The sequence below is a fragment of the Vulpes lagopus genome, chromosome 21 (genome assembly GCF_018345385.1).
Source record: "Vulpes lagopus strain Blue_001 chromosome 21, ASM1834538v1, whole genome shotgun sequence".
Taxonomy (NCBI): Eukaryota; Metazoa; Chordata; class Mammalia; order Carnivora; family Canidae; genus Vulpes; species Vulpes lagopus.
Window position 1 is genome coordinate 1345419 of NC_054844.1, and position 19917 is coordinate 1365335.

Genomic DNA, 19917 nt, shown 5'->3' on the forward strand with positions numbered 1-19917 from the left:
AGTCACCTGGAGAGCTTTTAGAATTCTTAAAGTCCCAGCCTGTACCCCTAGACCAACTAAATAAAAACTTGGGGAGAGGGATCCGGGGCAAATGTGTTCCCTGAAACTACTCAGGTAATTCCACTATACAGTCAAGATTCAGAATCTAATTTCCTTTCTCTTTCTTCCCCCACCCATCTTCTTCTCATCAGGTTCTCTGACTGAAGAGAGAGAGGGAAGGAGGAAGATCAGAGCTGGTCATGGCAATGGCAGGCCCTTGGAGCTGAGGATAGCCAAGGGCACTGAGCATGTCGTGGAGGAAATGGGAAAGCCCTGGAGACATTCCTCTCATTATAACTGGGCCTGGCCCTACCTGTCATGGCAAGATCCAGATATTTAAACATACTCTCAAGTGTCACACCATTAAGGATGTGTACAAAAAGCCATCAGGCTGTACAAGTCAGGGGCTCCACCCCGTTCCTGTCACAGTCACACTGGTGGCCATGCAGGAATGCCCTCCAGAGTTTTGGTCATCCCCTCTGACACCCATTTCCAATTGTGTGTCCCCATCTGGGCCTGAGGGAGCCCTACTCACTGGATGCCAAAGGAAATGAGGGACACGCTGACCACCAACAGGTCCAAGATGTTGAAGTAGTTCCGGCAAAAAGAGCCCTTATGTAGGAAAGCCCCATAAGCAGTCATCTGCAGGGAGGTACAGAGAAACACAAACATGAGTGTTCCCTGCCCAAGCTCCAGAGATCCCCTCATGCCTCCCTCTCCTCCCACAGTATCCCTTGGGCAGGGCAAGCTGAAGAGCAGTGAGAGGACTAGGGGCAGGCAGGACTGCAGAAGGAGAGGCAAGATCAAGGACAGCATCCTGTAACCATTTATACAACCACCACACAGTTCCAAGCTCGAGATGGTTAAGTGGCTCCTTCTACCTGTTAGGCCACACCAGACTCTTCCATCCTATACTTGAAGCCCTTTCAAATTGTGCACTGCCATCCCTCTCTCATTTTCCACTGTTCCTCATCACATGTCCATGACTCTGGCCCTGAGGGGCCCTTTGCTGGCACTGCCCAGACCAGGTTGCCCTTGGATACAAACTTCCCAATCTCCTCTTTAAATTCTGTCAACTCTCAGGGCCAGCTTCAGATACTAGGCATCTGGGGAAAAATGGGGGTATGCCCAATGGGGTGACCAACTGTCTTGGTTTCCCCAGGATTTTCCTGGTTTAGTACCAAAAGTCCTGTGTCCCACTTAGGCAATTCCCCAGTCTCAAACAAACTGGGACAGCTGGTCACCCCAGAGCTCAGTGAGAAGTTCTACCAATAATTTTGGCAAATAGCATCCCTTCACTTCCTAGCCTTAATTAGTGTTTATGATCTATACCACATATTCTAAACTCAGTTCTATTATCTTGCTTCTAAACTGATGATGTTCTTTGAGGCCAGAGCTGTGTGTTCAGAGGGGCAATGTGGTTCCATATTTAAAAGCATAGGCTCAAAAAAAAAAAATAAAAAAAAAAATAAAAGCATAGGCTCTGGAGCCAGGCTGCCTAGTTTGAATCCCAAATCTACCATATTTTATTTGTATGTCCTGGAGCAAGTTGCTTAACTTCTCTGTGTCTCAGTTTCCTCATCTGAGAAATGAGGGTAATGATAGTATCTACCCTATAGTGTTGTAGGCATCAAATGAGTTATTACAGGTAAAACACACTACCTTGGAAATACTAAGCTTACTCTAAGTATTACTTGTCACCATAAAGAACTGAACTTGGAGCCAGATAGTCCAGACTTGAATTCTGGATTCTTCCTATATAAGGATGTCCAGTGTCCTCATGGACAGCAATAGATGTCCAGGCATACTATTCCCTGCCTTTGTTAGGCACACACAGAAAAACAACATGTAGCCCCTTTGAAGACTAAAATAGGAGCACCTGGGATGGTGATCGCTGTTACAGGGCTTGGCCTTTATTACTTCTCTCTGAGCTCAATATATAGCCACTGTAGACGCTCAACGAATAGCCTTTCCAATTCTGTTAACTTGAATTAGGAGCCAGCAGATTTCCAGGTTAAGGGTTGTAAAAGGCCATGGGCCGTGAAGCATCAGCCAAAGGGAACAATTTGGAGCTGGTGGCTGAGAGACTCAGAGTGGCTCCCTGGTCATCTGGGGTCCAGTTTATCTCTTTGAATCAGAGCATGCCTAGGGCAGTGTGTCCGCAGAGCAATTCAAAAGCAAACATAAAGGAAACTGGCAAAAATAGCTCTTGCAACCTAATTCTTTCCATTTATCTCTTGCTGCAGGGGGTCACAGAGGACTCAGGCACCTGTGTCCTGCAACAGTTTCTAGAAGTAGGTATATTATATAAAAGGCTGGAGGGGAATATAGTTGGAGATTTCTCCTGAAGGCCTGCCATCTGGAGGGGCTTGCTGTCCTGTCTCCCGGTGAAGATCTGGGACTCTAGAGACTGGACTTGGGATTCCTATGGTTCATTTAACTAGAGAGTCCCTGTGCCTGCAGAAGGCCAAGCACCTTCCCCAGCCATCTCACTTTCAGTCTTAGAGAAGGTGCTGAGTCTGACCTTGCCTCACTCCTAGCTTGGAAATTGTGAGGACACTACTGAGCACCACAGAGCCCTCCACAGTCAGGAAGAGCACTCCCTGAATAGGTACACTTGTGGGACTCACAGTGCCGATGCCTGTCCTTTGACTTTGGGGTTCTAGGAGACCTAGAATGAGACCAGTACTCCAGAAAGTGTGTGTGTGTGTGTGTGTGTGTGTATGTAGTGGGTGGGGGTGACACATGCCTAGGTAGGGCCAGAGGAAGAGTGGTCAGGAGAGAAAGAGCAAGTGGATGCTGAAAAAATGGAGAATTTATTTGAAAATTATCCTAGGCATTTAAGACAACAAAAGAGGCCAGGTTCAGGTATCCAATGCAAAGTGTCCTTCCTTTACCCTGTTTGGCTGATGGCCATCCACTTAGTTCCTGCTCCCTAAATGTTCTAAGCCATTGCATAGGAAAAGTCTATTGCTGGGGTATTTTCAGGCAGAAGGAAGAAAAAAGGTGGGCATAAGATTGTTGACTGTCTGAGCTGGAAGGGTAGGAAAACCCCTCTGTCCAGCCACAGGCGACCACCACATGCCCAGGTAGCTTTTCTAGTTACTAGATGCATCTTGTAATTTGTACTCACTGGGCCTGGTTCCTTCTCTATGTGATAGTCCTTTGCAGTATGCAGGCCAACCGTCATGGCCAAATGTCCCCAGGTCTTTCTACTGTTCTTGAGACTAAATACCCCTTGGACGGTTGGAAGCTGAGCCATCGGGCAAGGCAGAGGGGCCCAGTGGAAGGAGGTGCAAGGAAGTGGTGTGGGGACTGGGGTTTATATTTAAAAGCACGCGGAGTCACAAAGGGAGTAGAAGAGGGAGAGGGTGAAAAGAAGGAAGGATCTTATGACAATGCTTGCAAAGAGACCTTTCACTTCTGCTTGCATGGCAACCTTGAAGGAAAAATAGCACCATTGAAATCCACGAGGGGAGCTCTGTGGAGTAATCCTGAGAACTGGTACTCAGAGCTTTTCTTGTCCTGGGAAGGAGTTTTGGGTATTTGTGTGTCTCCCTGAGTCTGAAGACCAGGAGAACTCAGCTCACCATGGAAAGAGGGTTTTTTTTTTTTAAATAATAAATTTATTTTTTATTGGTGTTCAATTTGCCAACATACAGAATAACGCCCAGTGCTCATCCCGTCAAGTGCCCCCCTCAGTGCCCATCGTGGAAAGAGGGTTTTACAGAGTATATCTTAATGCAGCCAGGCAGCTCTTGGCTCTCCCCTCAACCCCAGGAATCAGGGCCTGGTCAGATCCACTGTCGTTGAGTAGAAGAGAAAACCCAAGGAACACCCTTGGTCACTGGAAACAGGGATAGAAGGTGGGGGTCTGGACAGCTCAGCCTTTTGGAGATAAAGACACAGTGGAGGCACCCCAAACTGCACCACTCAACTTCTATCTGGATGTGACAGGATGTCATGTGCATTAAAGAGTTGGGTCATGACTTGGGAATTGCATTAGCGCAGAAGGGTGTGTCTATAGGCTGGCTGTGGCACATGGTCAAGTGTGGACAGTGGCTTGCAGCAGCCCCAGAAAGGGGAAAAAGGGAGCCTGGACTCCTTGGGAGGAGGAGTCTTAGGTCATCATCCAGGAAGAAGACACCAAACTGAAGCATATGCTTTAGAGCCTACAGCCCTTCTGTTCACACTAATGGTAAAATACATTCTGTGGTTCTGAGGAGGCAGCAAATGCTGAAATGCACTTTTCCCGGGTCTCAGAACTCACACCCTGAGTCTCAGATGGAGTGGCTTGACTATGCATTATTTTAGAGGCTCAGAAGTATGCCAGAAAAACTTAGAAATAATAAAATAAATATAAATATTATAGTAATGATAAATTCATATAAGTAATAAAGTAAAACTTAGAAAACAATCTCTCTCATTCCCATGCTTTTAGAGGTGGGCTCCACTGAAAGGATATGTCTGTAGCAGTTCTGCAATCATAGCCATCAGACCCTGGGGCGGCCAGCTGCAGGCAGGGCTGGGCTGGTGAGCTCTCAGGACTGGGGCTTGGGAACTGGGTGCTCCAGTTTCTTTCAGCTCTTGGTTCTCCCCTGTGCTCAGCTCTCTAGTACAATTTTCCTTCCTCCATGCTTAGGGCAAAGGGCATCGTAGCAAAGCTTTTCAGTAGGAAACTGAGGATTCAGAAGTAATCTACAGTTGTCTGTTAAAAGCCCTCATTGGAAGACTGGTCCCAAATCTTGCATTAGGCCTATGCTTACTATCACACAGGCCCAACTCCGGCCAAGCTCTGGTGCTTGCCACTAATACTGAGGAAGGGATTGACAATTTGTTGACTAAAGGAGATAGACAAAGTGATTGTCCATGCCCCATGAGCTTCGCCACTCTTGGAGTTTGAGCAGCATCTCTTCTGGGCAGGACGAGGGAAAGTTCTAAGCAGGGGTCAGTCATCAATTACCGGAGATGGGGTATATGTGGGTGTGTGTGGCCTAGTGGGGGTTGGAGACTGGCACATTGCCAAACCTGGCGATAGGACAGCATCAGTGTTGACACTGTGAGTCATATGCCTCTTCCAGACTGCGAGGAAGCACAGCAATAGGGGTGGGTTTCTTTTGCTTCTGAGCCTGAGCAAAGCACATAGCACAAAGTGAGGGGCACTAATTCTTCCAATCTCAGGACTGAAAGTAAAAAAGAGAGAGTGAAAGAGAGAAGAGAGATAGGCAGATACAGCAGAGATACATGGGAGAAAGAGACAGAGAGTGCATTGCTCAGATTGCATTACCTTAAGGATAATTTCTAATGTAAAGATACTAGTGAAGACATAGTCTGCATTGCCTAGGATCTGAAAAATAAGCACAATTGGATTAGTGGCTCTGAGAGTGAACTTGACACCAACAGAAGCATGTGTGTTAGCGACAGAGAGCTAGTGCCGGCTCCTAGAGGATGGGAAGAGGAGAGAGGGGTTGGGGCTTTACCTTCAGAGCAATTTCAATGGTGAAAATGGTAGTGAAAACAATGTCAAAATAAAACAGAATCTGCAAAACAAAAAGAAACAGGGTGGGGATGGGGTGGGAAGGGAGGGAAGCAGGCTGGAAGGAGAGTTCAGCTCCAGACCACACTACACATCACATCAGCTTTCCCACATGGAGACATATGGAAGTGAGTTAGGAGATGAGTAGTATATATACACAACATTGGATCCTGAAGCAGGGCTGGCCTCAGGCAGCTTAGTGGCTCCAGATGAAGTCCCCAGACTGTGAGGGGGAGCCTCCAGGGCAGGACTCAACTGGTCCTGGGTCTGGACAGCATTTGGTTGGATGCTTTTCTCATTAATCCAATTTACTTACAAACTCCAATCAGACCACTGGGATGTGTGTCAAAAAGACAGAGAGTAGGGTTTGCTTTTTATTGCAGGAAAATGCCAAATGCTTAACTCACGTTGGTGTGACTCAACTAGCTTCTCATGTTGGTGGAAATCCTGGTGTGTTCTTTGGGGTATGGGAGGGAGCATCTTCCAGGTGAGGACTGCCTAGGCTTGGGGCAGACTACATGGTCTCATCCACCAGACGATGGATCAGAGCTAGGGCCAACATCTTTCTAATAAAACTCTGGATCAAGCAGGCTGCAGGACCACCAAGTTGTTTGGCATGGGTAAGGCTTCAGGTTGGTGGACTCCTCTTCATGCCCACCTGGTTGGGATTTTTACAAAGTTTTAAGGCTTCGAGATATAACAATTCTTACTCTAGCCTTTAATGTGGTTCACCAGAGCCTTGGGTGGGTCTCCAAATTTAGTTTTCTCCTCTACACAAGGTCATTGAAGCTCTCCTTTATATAAGGTCAGCCTCACCATTGGCACCTGTTTGCCAAGGCTCCCCTGTGTCCCTCAGGGTTTATTGGGAGCAATGCTGGAAGTCAGTGGCTACTTTTTCTTACTAAGCATACAAGGAATCAGAGCTTTCATGGAAACATGCGCAGGACAATGAGAGTCCTAAACTTTGCCAATCAGGCCAGCCTGAGGCATTTGGTACATATTTTCTTATTTGTTTTTGATGGTTTCTACCAAAGCCTTAGTGTCTTCAAGAATGTTTATTGTGCATCTGATTATAATATTTGGAATTGGGATCCTGATTGAGGTCAGTAGCAGAGCTGTGGGCCCAGTCCCATTCCCGGGAGGAAGAGGTGCAGGGGAAAAAAACGGAATGCGTACATGGTTCCTGAAGGAGGTGTGCTGGACGGGATCTTCAGCTGCTAGGGAAATGCTGCTGAGCAGAATGAAGAAGAGGATCAGGTTGGTGAAGATCGTGTCATTGACAATGCGGTGGCACTGGAGGCGAAATCTGCGTGGGGTGGAAGAGAGGACAGAAGCATGTCAGGAAGGCAAGGAAAGCTTCCAGGTCTCTGGAACTCATCACTCCTCTCAGCTTGTGAAAGGTGCTTGTTAGTTTGGGGATGGGCTTTTTACCCGATGTCTTACTGCTGCTGGGTAATAACAACCACATCTCACCCCCCTCCATGCCCCTCACTGTGAGGCACATCTGCACAGAACTTTTCAGTTCTAAAGCACTTTCATAGGCAGTAAGTTTTTGACATTTTGGTGGGTTACATCTGAGACTTTGGTGAATCCCCAAGTTTTCATATACTTCTGTAACATTAACAACTGGCTTTTTTGGGGGGACTTCTTTGTCACATCATTAAAAAATCATTTTATAAGATTTTCATATTTTTATGTATAGGGAATGACAGAGCCACCCAGAGATGTGGATGGTGAGAAGCCAGCTAAACCTACATTCTGGCTAGGCAATTTGTTCCTGTGTAGTAGCTTCAAGGCATGCCATTCAATTCTACACTTCAGCATAATTACAAAGAACTACATGTATGGACTTCTGAGCACTCACTGACAGTGCCACAAATGTTAGATCTTTGAATGCCAAGTGTGTCTTATATACTATCTCATACTGGCAGCTTAGGAAGGGGATATGGTGTTATTATCTCCATTTTATAGATAAGAACACTGAAACCTGAGAAGGATAGGCTGGTCTAGAAAGACAGCTTGTAGAGTGGTGTGTGTGTGTGTGTGTGGTGGGGGTGGTGGGGGTGGGGGTGGTTTCAGGGCTTGAATCCAGGCTTTTAGACTTCTGTTCACAGCATTGTTCGTTGACTAAGTGCTCTGAGAGACCCTACTGCTGTGGAAGCAGCAAATCCTGGGAAGGGTAAACCCTTTGAGATAATTCTGGCTTCATTAGAGTTAGGAGGTTTGCAATGATTATCCCTTTCAAACTAACAAATCCACTGACCCAGGGTCTGTGTGATAGGCAGCCAAGAAAGATAGAATTGGCTGAGGATAGATGCCAGTAGTAAAACTGCTATCAGGAAACTGAATTTCAAGCCAGATGTGAGGCAGGACACAGAAGCCTAGGACTGAGCCAACATCCTTTAGAAGCATCTTGAAGAAAGCTTCCCAATCTTAATTTAGATCCACAAGAATCTCACCAATTAAGATGATGTATTGAGGTCACAATCAAAGATCTTTAAGCATACAAGAGGATGGGCCACTAAGATGGTAAATCAGAAGAAACTACAAATACGTGCTTTAGAACCCCCACCTAAAGACTATGTATTCTGGACATATCAGATAGAGAATGCAGACAGAATATTTAACAGAACAAATGATGAGCATGAAGATGATGAATCAACAAAGGAAGTAGTAGATATAGACAGATGGATCTGGAAAATCAAGCATCAAATGGAACTGTTTGAAAGAAAAAAGGGTAAGTTGATATAAAAATTGGTTTAGGGCACCTGGGAGACTCAATGGTTGAGCATCTGCCTTTGATTCAGGTCATGATCCCAGGGTCCCGGGATCAAGTCCCACACCAGACTCCCCTCAGGGAGCCTTCTTCTCCCTCTGTCTATGGCTCTGCCTCTCTCCGTGTGTCTTTCATGAATAAATAAATAAAATATTAAAAAAATTGGTTTAAACAGTAACATAGACAAAGTTGTAGAGAGAATGAAGAAATTGGAAGATATATCTGAAGAAACTACCCTGAATACCAAAAGAGAGACAAAGAGGTGAAAGATTTGCAAGACACAGTAGGAGATAGGAGGACAGAATGAGAAGGTCTGACATATATTTACTTGGAGTGCCAGAAGGAAGGATTAGAGAGAAAGAGATTATGGATGCAACTTTTCAGGAATTAGAAATTCTTTTTCTAATTTTTACTGTTGTTCAAGAACCAGAGAAAAAGATAAATCCATAACATCCCATGCAGGATAAATGTAAAGAAAAGAATATTTAGATACGTAGTAGTAAACCTAAACAACACCAAGGCAACAGAAGATGTTCAGATCAGCTGACGATAAGGGGCAGATTATCTATAAAAGAATGATAGTATGAATGGAACAGTACAGTCTAATATTATGTTTAACTGAGACACAAATTCTATTGACCTAAAATTGTGTATATAGCAAAACTATCTTCCAAGAACAAGAAATGAAAACAATTAGAGATAAACAGAGGCCAAATGACTCTATCATAAGGAACACTAGGGGCTTCTAAAAAATGTGTTTAGAAAGAAAGAAAATGATGGCAGAATGATGGACTGAGATGTACAAGAAAAATGGTGAATAAGTAAAATGGCAAGTTGTATATTTATATCCAAATCTAGGGCAGCCCCGGTGGCGCAGTGATTTAGCGCCGCCTGCAGCCCAGGGTGGGATCCTGGAGACCCTGGATGGAGTCCCACGTCAGGCTCTCTGCATGGAGCCTGCTCCTCCCTCTGCCTGTGTCTCTGCCTCTCTCTCTCTCTTTCTCTCTCTCTCTCTCTCTGTGTCTCTATGAATGAATAAATAAAATCTTAAAGAAAAAATAAAGAACATAAATCTCTAAAAATAAATTCCAAATCTACATTGCCTATATAATAATAATAATAATAATAATAATAATAATAATAATGATGATGATGATAATATCAAACTTGTTAAGTTAAAAATAAAGATCAAGACTAAAATACCAAGCAATAAGAACATGTGAGGTATCAGGGCTGAGGGGAGTTAAAATAGTAAAAGCTCCTTCTATTTTGCAGGAGGAGGTTTAGGATACTGCTTAACTTTAGACTTTGTTAAGTTAAATAGACTTAGTAGATCACCAAGGGTAATCACCAAAAGACTACAGAAATAGTTTACACCTGTCAAAAAATGGAGGGAAAAACAGACATTGGTCTACTGATTTGTCCATGATACTTTCCCCTAAATCAGTGCCTGTTTACACAAGTTGTTGGGATCTGGGAAAGTCCCAGGTTCCACTCAGAGATTGGAAGATGCTGGCATCTGCTGTGCTTGTGGCATGGAGAGAGCAGAGTCCCACCTTCCCCACCATTCATACACACCTGTTGTTGGGGCTGAAGATGAAAAATGCACTGGCTTCTGGCATGGGCACTGCCTTTTCCTTAAGGTGCAGCTCAGAGAGTGGTCGTGGGCGGGGGCCCACAGGCATCTCAGGCTCCTCCTCATCCTCTTCTCCTGTAAGAAAAAAAAGTGCACCATTCTAAATAATTCCAGCATTCCCATGAGGTTTTACCACTGTGCTGCCTACTTCCAGATATCTTCCTACTGACCAGAATCAAGACATCATTTGCATCTCTAAAAATGAGGGGTATTAATTAAGACACTGAGCTCTCTCCCTGTGAGTGCTAGAATCTTTGTTAGAGAGACTTTTCTGGCAGGAGATGACAAGGGGGGGCTATAAGTAAGGTGACTAGTTCAATCCCAGTTTGCCAAGGACTGTCCTGGTTTCTAAACTGAAATTCCCACACCCAGGGGGCTCCTCAGTCCCATGCAGATTCTGATGGTTGGTCATCCTAGTTGTAAAGCACTAGGAAAGGTGATCAGGTAAGATTAGGGCATTGCCAGGTGTACTTGTCCATCTAGGCTGCAGGTAGGGGAATGGGTATGGCTCATAAGCCCTCCAAGCAACCCCATCCTTGAAGGCTCTAGGAGTTTAAAATTAGCACTCCCATTCCCCAAAAATGGTCACATTTACTGTGGACCAAAGGCAAATGGGTTACTCCTTTGCTTGCGAGGTCATTGCTTGGTAGGAAACTACTGCATATCCTGTTCTGATCAAATGCATTAAAAAATGTTTGGAAAGGGAATGGGAATGAGAGCATGGGCTCTCCAGCCCATGCCTTGATCCAAATATCGGCTCTGTTTCTTTCTGGCATGTAGTCTCTCTGTGTCTCAGTTTCCCCATCTGTAAATAGGCTAATAGTATACGCACACCTCAGAGTGGCACCTGGCATGTAGCAAGTGCTATATAAATGTTAGCTGTTGTTGTTATGCTCTCTACCCATGGGAAAGACAGCCTGTAAAGTAGTGCTTAGCATCTTTCTCAGTCTGACCTCTGTCTGCTCTTATTCCCTGACAGATTTTCCACTGACAAACTGTTTTCTGAAGGCTCATGGTAGTGGGTTGAATAATGTGCCCCGCAAATTCATGCCTAGCTGGAACTTCAGAATGTGACCTTACTTTGGAAACAGTGTCTTTGCAGATATAGAGTCATGATGAAGTCATACTGGAGTGGGATGGGCCCTAAATCCAAGGACTGTTGTCCTTATAAGGAGACCTAGAGACACACATGTGAAGACAGAGGCAGTGATGGGAGTGATAAGGCTGAAAGCCAAGGAATGCCAAGGACTGCTGGCCACCAGCAGAGATGGGAAAGAGGCGAGAGAGGGTGCTCTCTGGAGCCAGATAAGGGAAGATGGTCATGCCAACACCTGATTTCAGACTTGTAGGCTCCACACTGTGAGAAAATAAATGTTTGCTGTTTTAAGCCATATAGGTCATGGTAATTTGTTATGAAAGCCTCAGGAAATGAATACAGTTGCCACGTGCTTTCTCCTTTCCTTTCCTCATGCTGTCTCTGTATTTCAACTGCCCTCATCTCCCTCTTCACAGAACTAGAAGGACTCCCATGATAGTCAGCATCATTCATCTGGCTCTATCCCCTATCTGGGCTCTTAAGAATGACCTTCCTGTGATCCCAGAGCCCTGTTGGCCTCCTCCATTCACTTGGCACTTAGGACAAAATAGCTTGAATGCCTGATTTTACGTGTACCTGTTCCATCTCTTGATGTGCTGAGACACTGTCGAGAGAGACACTATGCCCTGCACTCGCCCTTACTTTTTGGTGATGATTACACTTTCACACCAATATTATAAGGAAGGGATTTTGTAAAAAAAGAAGGTCAGGTGAAAACCAGCTGTTGGAAGTTTATCTCTTGGACCAGCTATGTCTCTGCATGCTCTCTCTTCTTCTGGTTAAAATGAAGGTAGGTGGTGCAGAGAAAAAAAAATGCGATATAGAAAGTGGTTCTTTATCAAAGCAAGAAGCATTTAGAGACCCCAGGCTTTTTTGGAGGACCAGCAGAATACAGGCATAAATCAGTTTTTCCCTTGGAGTAATTAGAGCTGATCAGCAAAGCAATTCATATTTTTAGCAGGAGAGAGGTGTGAGATGAAAAATTGTTGTCAGGCCACGGGTTGAAGCTTTCTAACAAAAGCCTGGTAGGTAAAAGAAAGGCAGAGTCCTTAGTGAAGCAAAATATATAAAACTGGAGTTGGCCTAAATCACAATATCTTAAATTCCTGCCCAACTGTTTGTATTCTTTTCACTTTTGCTCTCAATGACCCAACACTTTCTTATTAATGATAATTTGGTAACAGGTATTTCAGTACTTATTTTAATCATTCATGTTCATAGAAAAACATATTTACTAGCTTTGTGGTTTTCTAAGTTCCTGGTGAAGAGTTTTGCACGCTCTTTCATCAGCAATAGTCTGCCTCTCTGTTTATGAAGCTCTACCCAGATTTGCATTCCTGGGAGAAGCAAGTCAGTTGATCCATTCAGACACAAGCCAGCTGAATTCCAGGCATAATGCTTAAGGAAACCACTTTTAAAGGACAAATCCAAATTTGTAAAGGGCCAGAAATCTGACAGCTGTCCCCCTTCACATGTATGATATATAAGGAGGGAGGCTGACAGAATAAGAAAAATCAGGTAAAGTTCTGTTTCGGGGGTTGGCAACTGACCCACCTAGACTCCTGCAACCAGATGCCAGTGGAATCCCTTGGGGATCTTTATTTCTCATCTCCATTCTCAGAGGTTTTGAAAAGCGTGGTCAGGAAGATATTGCTGCACTTTGGAGGCACTGCTGCTTTCCAGATGGCAGGCATCAGTGCTCAAAAGTAAAACCATGGTGCAGCCAGATGCCCCACTCTTGGTTCTTGCTGATCCTTGCCCCCACCCCATTTGATACTCATTTTCAGCTCTGTGATTTTGTTCATGGCAGATTCAGATAATATTATTTCTAACACCTAGTGCCTACAGCATACTGAACACAAAGCTGTGGTTCCTGCCCTCAAGGGACTCAGAATCTTTAGCGTGGTCCCAGAGTTCAAAGGCATGATTGGTAAGACCATCTGTCCCAAAGCGAGCTGTGTGGGTGGAGACCCAAGACAGAAGGCCGAGGATGCACCCGCTGCTGCACGGGACATGTTCTCTGCTGGCTCAGCTCTGAAACCTCATCTCCTTCCATTGTTCATCCTCTCTCCCAGGCTTCTGGGCCACTAGCGAGTCCTACAAAATATACCCCAAGTTCCACCAGTTCTCTGTATCTCCAGCACCACTGCCCTGGCCCAAGAGGCCACCACCACCACACACGGGACCCTACTAATATCCTCACTTCCTCCAATTCTTCCTTTGACCATATATTGCCTCTTCATGAGGCACAGTCTTCTAAAGGTAATTCAGACACCAGATTATATCTTCCTCTGAGAACCTTGGGTGATTCTCCATTGCCTCAGCTCAGAACCAAACCTCTTGGGTGGCCTTTCAGGTACTGCCCCACTTGCTCCTGCCTAGTCCCTATCTCACCCCCTACCTTTCCCCTTCATTCACTTTGCTCCATGCACACAGGCCTCTTTGGATTCCTCCACAGACCATTCTGCCCAAGAGATTCAGCATTTGCTAGCTCTCCACCTAGAAAGCTCTTTCCTCTGACTCATTCAGATTTCAGTCTGAATGTGTCTCCTTAAAGAGACCTTCACGGATCACACAGCCATAGCAGCCCCACACCACTGAGGAGCTCGCTAACATAGCCATTGGCTTTATTATCTCCTTGCTGCTTACTGCTACCTGATATTATTTTTTTAGTTGGCCTCCTTTCTTGCTCATTGCCTGTGTCGCCACTGAAATGTAAGCTCCAGGAGAGCAGCAGCCTTCTCTGTCTTGTATCCCCAGTGCCCGGCACACAGTAGGAGCTTCATAGGTAGTTTTTTTTTTTTTTTCATTATGTCTGTGGCAGAGTATTACCTCTGGTTCTTTCTTTTGTTGTAAATTCCTTTTTCTAGTCTTTTTGTCCAGTGAAGAATGACTGTACAAGTGTGCAGAGTCAAAAATGTCAACGATGACCCAAACAAAATACAGACTAGACAATTCTGAATAGTTCAGGAACCAGAAAATGATAGAAAAAACACAAAGAAAAAGAAAAGAAAAATGAGAGAGAGAGAGAGAGAGAGAGAGAGAGAGAGAGAGAAAGAGAGAGAGAAAGAATGGGGGGGGTGGAATGGGTGGTAATGAGAGAATATAATCTCACAGAGTGGATAAAACAGGGTGATCCACTTGATCCTGAGTGTATTTTGTTCTCTGTGTTAAAAGATACTAAATTCCAATGGTATAAAAAAGAAAAACTTATATATATATAATATATATACACATATATATTTACAAAAATAAAATTGAATACAGATAAAGGAAGTCAAAAATGAAGAATATGTTTATAACATGTAATTGTAAAATTAGAAAAAATTTAATATATTTTTTATTGGAGTTCGATTTGCCAACATATAGCATAACACTCAGTGCTCATCCCATCAAGTGCCCCCCTCAGTGCCCATCACCCAATCACCCATCCCCCCATCCACCTCCCCTTCCACTACCCCTTGTTCGTTTCCCAGAGTTAGGAGTCTCTCATGTTCTGTCACCCTCACTGATATTTTCACTTATTTTCTCTCCTTTCCCCTTTATTCCCTTTGACTATTTTTTATATTCCCCAAATGAATGAGACCGTATAATGTTTGTCCTTCTCCAACTGACTTACTTCAGTCAGCATAATACCCTCCAGTTCTAGCCATGTTGAAGCAAATGGTGGGTATTTGTCATTTCTAATGGCTGAGTAATATTCCATTGCATATAGAGACCACATCCTCTTTATCCATTCATCTTTAGATGGGCACCAACTCCTTCCACAGTTTGGCTATTGTGGACATTGCTGCTATGAACAGTGGGGTGCAGGTGTCCCAGTGTTTCACTGCATCTGTATCTTTGGGGTAAATCTGGAGCAGTGCAACTGCTAGCTTGTAAGGCAGGTCTACTTTTAACTCTTTGAGGAACCTCCACACAGTTTTCCAGGTTGGGCTGTACCAGTTCACATTTCCACCAACAGTGCAAGAGGGTTCCCCTGTCTCCGCATCCTCTCCAACATTTGTTGTTTCCTACCTTGTTAATTTTCCCCATTCTCACTGGTGTGAGGTGGTATCTCATTGTGGTTTTGATGTGTATTTTCCTGATAGCAAATGATGCGGAGCATTTTCTCATGTGCTCGTTGGCCATCTCTATGTTTTCTTTGGTGAAATTTCTGTTCATGTCTTTTGCCCATTTATGATTAGATTATTTGTTTCTTGGGTGTTGAGTTTAATAAATTCTTTATAGATTTTGGATACTAGCCCTTTATCTGATATGTCATTTGTGATATCTTCTTCCATTCTGTAGGTTGTCTTTTAGTTTTGTTGACTGTTTCTTTTGCTGCGCAGAAGCTTTTTATCTTAAGTCCCAATAGTTGAGTTTGGCTTTTGTTTCTTTTGCCTTCATAGATGTCTCTTGCAAGAAGTTACCGTGGCCAAGTTCAAAAAGGGTGTTGCCTGTGTTCTTCTCTATGATTTTGATGGATTCTTGTCTCACATTTAGATCTTTCATCCATTTGAGTTTATCTTTGTGTATGATGCAAGAGAATGGTCTAGTTTCATTTTTCTGCATGTGGCTGTCCAATTTTCCTAGCACCATTTATTGAAGAGACTGTCCTTTTTCCAGTGGATAGTCTTTCCTGCTTTGTGGAATATTAGTTGACCATAGAGTTGATGCCCCATTTCTGGGTTCTCTATTCTGTTCCACTGATCTATGTGTCTGTTTTTGTGCCAATACCACACTGTCTTGATGATCACAGCTTTGTAGTACAACCTGAAATCTGGCATTGCGATGCCCCCAGCTCTGGTTTTCTTTTTCAATACTCCCTTGGCTATTTGGGGTCTTTTCTGATTCCACACAAATCTTAAGATGATTTGTTCCAACTCTCTGAAGAAAGTCCATGGTATTTTGATAGGGATTGCATTTGAACGTGTAAATTGCTCTAGGCAGCATTGACATTTTCACAATATTAATTCTTCCAGTCCATGAGCGTGGAATATTTTTCCATCTCAATTTCTTTCAGAAGCGTTCTGTAGTTTTTAGGGTATAGATCCTTTACCTCTTTGGTTAGGTTTATTTCTAGGTATCTTATGCAATTGTAATTGGGATTGAATTCTTAATTTCCCTTTCTTCAGTTTCATTGTTAGTGTATAGAAATGCCACTGATTTCTGGGCATTGATTTTGTATCCTGCCACACTGCCAAATTGCTGTATGAGTTCTAGCAATCTTGGGGTGGAGTGTTTTGGATTTTCTATATACAGTATCATGTCATCTGCAGAGAGGGAGAGTTTGACCTCCTCTTTGCCAATTTGAATGTCTTTTATTTCTTTTTGTTGCCTGATTGCTAAGGCTAGGACTTCTAGTACTATGTTGAATAGGAGTGGTGAGAGTGGACATCCCTGTCGTGTTCCTGATCTTAGGGGAAAGGCTCCCAGTGTTTCCCCATTGAGAATGATATTTGCTGTGGGCTTTTCGTAGACAGCTTTTAAGATGCTGAGGAATGTTCCCTCTATCCCTACACTCTGAAGAGTTTTGATCAGGAATGGATGCTGTATTTTGTCAAATGCTTTCTCTGCATCTATTGAGAGGATCATATGGTTCTTGTTTTTTCTCTTGTTGCTATGAACTATCACCTTGATTGCTTTACAAGTATTGAACCAGCGTTGCATCCTGGGGATAAATTCCACTTGGTCATGGTGAATAATCTTCTTAATGTACTGTTGGATCCTATTGGCTAGTATATTGTTGAGAATTTTTGCATGTGTGTTCATCAGGGATATTGGTCTGTAATTCTCCTTTTTGATGGAGTCTTTGGTTTTGGAATTAAGGTGATGCTGGCTTCATAAAATGAGTTTGGAAGTATTGCATCCCTTTCTACGTTTCTGAACAGCTTTAGTAGAATAGGTATTGTTTCTTCTTTAAACGTTTGATAGAATTCCCCAGGGAAGCCACCTGGCCCTGGACTTTTGTGTCTTGGGAGGTTTTTGATGACTGCTTCAATTTCCTCCCTGGTTATTGGCCCATTCAGGTTTTCTATTTCTTTCTGTTCCAGTTTTGGTAATTTATGGTTTTACAGAAATGCATCCATTTCTTCTAGATTGCCTAATTCATTGGCATAGAGCTGCTCATAATACATTTTTAAAATCTTTTGTATTTCCTTGGTATTAGTTGTGATCTCTCCTTTTTCATTCATGATTTTATTAATTAGAGTCTTTTTTTCTCTTTTGTTTTTAATTATCTGTCTTGTTAATTCTTTCAAGGAACCAACTCCTGGTTTTGTTTATCTGTTCTACAGTTCTTCTGTCTCTATTTCATTGAGGTCTGCTCAAATCTTTATTATCTCTCTTCTTCTGCTGGGTGTACTTTTATTTGCTGTTCTTTCTCCAGTCCCTTTAGGTGCAAGCTTAGCTTGTGTATTTGGATTTTTCCAATTTTTTTGAGGATGCTTGTATTGCAATGTATTTCCCCCTGAGGACTGCTGTTGTTGTATCCCAAAGATTTTGAACAGTTGTATCTTCATTCTCATTAATTTCCATGAATCTTTTTAATTCTTCTCTAATTTCCTGGTTGACCCTTTCATCTTTTAGCAGGATGGTCTTTAACCTCCACGTGTTTGAGTTTCTACCAAATTTCCTCTTCTGATTGAGTTCAAGTTTCAAAGCATTATGGTCTGAAAATATGCAGGGGACAATCCCAATATTTTGGTATCGGTTGAGACCTCATTTGTGACCAAGTATGTGGTCTATTCTGGATAAAGTTCCATGTGCACTTGACAGGAATGTGTATTCAGTTGCATTTGGATGTAAAGTTCTGTAAATATCTGTGAAATCCATCTGGTCCAGTGTATCATTTAAAGCTCTTGTTTCTTTGGAGATGTTGTGCTTAGAAGATCTGTCATTTGCAGAAAGTGCCGTGTTGAAGTCTCCCAGTATTAGTGTATTATTATCTAGGTATGTCTTTACTTTGGTTATTAATTGATTGATATAGTTGGCAGCTCCCACATTAGGGGCATGAATATTCATGATTGTTAGGTCCTCTTGTTGGATAGATCCTTTAAGTATGGTATAGTGTCCCTCTTCATCTCTTACTACAGTCTTTCTCTAAAGTCTAAACTTTAATTTGTCTGATAAACTTTAATTTATCTGATATAAGGATGGCTACCCCTGCTTTCTTTTGAAGACTGTTGGAATGGTAAATGGTTCTCCAACCTTTCATTTTCAGGCTGTAGGTGTCCTTAGGTCTAAAATGAGTCTCTTGTAGACAGCAAATAGATGGGTCCTGCTTTTTTATTCAGTCTGAAACCCTGCATCTTTTGATGGGATCATTTAGCCCATTCATGTTCAGAGTTACTATTGAAAGATATAAATTTAGTGTCATCATAATACCTATTCAGTCCCTGTCTTTGTGGATTAGCTCTTTGGGCGTCCTCTTTCTTTTACAGAGTCCCCCTTAGTATCTCTTGCAGAGCTGGTTTGGTGGTCACATATTCTTTCAGTTTCTGCCTATCTTGGAAGTTCTTTATGTCTCTTTCTATTCTGAATGAGAGCCTTGTTGGATAAAGTATTCTTGGCTGCAGGTTCTTCTCATTTAGGACCCTGAATATATCCTGCCAGCCCTTTCTGGCCTGCCAGGTCTCTGGAGAGGTCTGTTGTTAATCTAATATTCTTCCCCATATAAGTTAGGGATCTCTTGTCTCTTGATGCTTTAAAGATTTTCTCTTTATCTTTGGAAATTGCAAGTTTCATTATTAAATGTCAAGGTGTTGAATGGTTTTTATTGATTTTATGGGGGGACCTCTCTATCTTCTGGATCTGAATCCCTGTTGCCCTCCTCAAATTAGGGAAGTCTCAGCTATGATTTGTTCAAATATGCTTTCTGGTCCTCTGTCCCTCTCAGCGCCCTCTGGAACCCCAATTAAACGTAGATTTTTCCTTCTGAGGCTGTCATTTATTTCCCTTAACCTTTCATCATGGTCTTTTAATTGTTTTTTCTCTTTTTTCTTCAGCTTCCTTCCTTGCCATCAACTTGTCTTCTATGTCACTCATTCTTTCTTCTACCTCATTAACCCTTGTCCTTAGGACCTCCAGTTTGGATTGCATCTCATTTAATTGATTTTTAATTTCTGCCTGATTAGACCTAAATTCTGCAGTCATGAAGTCTCTTGAATCCTTTATGCTTTTCTCCAGAGCCACCAGTAGCTTTGTTTTATTCATTCATTCATTCATTCACTTTTTCATGAAAGACACAGGGAGAGGCAGAGACACAGGCAGAGGAAGAAGCAGGCTCCATGCAGGGAACCCAATGTGGGGCTCGATCCCAGGTCCCCAGGATCACGCCCTGAGCTGAAGGCAGGCGCTGAATCACTGGGCTACCCAGGATCCCCCACCAGTAGCTTTATAATTGTGCTTCTGAATTGGCTTTCTGACATCAAATTGTAATCCAAAATCTATAGCTCTATGGCAGAGAGTACTGTGTCTGATTCTTTCTTTTATGTTGAGTTCTTCTTTCTAGTCATTTCGCTCAGTGCAGAGTGGATACAAATGAGTTGTACTTGTTAGAAGTGCAAACTCTTGTTTCTGTAGCACTCCAGCTAAATCTCAGTTTGGATTCATAGGTTTTCAGGATGATTTGAAAGTTATCTAGGTAAGTTGGTGGGGACAGGTGACTTGGCTACCCTACTCCTCCACCATCTTGCCCCGCCCCCCTCATAGGTAGTTATTAAGTGAATGAATACCTCCACGGTTTCTTCCAGCTCCCTGTCTATGACAACAGTACAGTCCTGAAATAACCTCTGTCCTCTCCAATGCCCCAAATGCAAAGCCCGGCCCAGCCTACCCTTCTTCATAAAGGC

General features: G+C 43.2%; 1 protein-coding gene across 50 annotated transcripts in view; it reads right to left on the reverse strand.

Moving 5' to 3' along the window:
- The window catches only part of CACNA1C (calcium voltage-gated channel subunit alpha1 C), a 760002-nt gene that overhangs the window by 103845 nt on the left and 636240 nt on the right, over positions 1–19917 (reverse strand). For 31 of the 50 annotated variants that reach the window (XM_041735636.1, XM_041735633.1, XM_041735634.1 and 28 more), the window contains 4 exons: positions 9930–10062; positions 6752–6881; positions 5520–5579; positions 575–681 (listed from right to left, as the gene is read on the reverse strand). In XM_041735636.1, coding sequence (XP_041591570.1) covers positions 575–681; positions 5520–5579; positions 6752–6881; positions 9930–10062 — 430 coding nt within the window. Of the gene's footprint in view, positions 1–574; positions 682–5326; positions 5387–5519; positions 5580–6751; positions 6882–9929; positions 10063–19917 lie in introns of all 50 variants that reach the window. The other 19 variants (XM_041735639.1, XM_041735630.1, XM_041735661.1 and 16 more) reach the window with 1 other exon arrangement.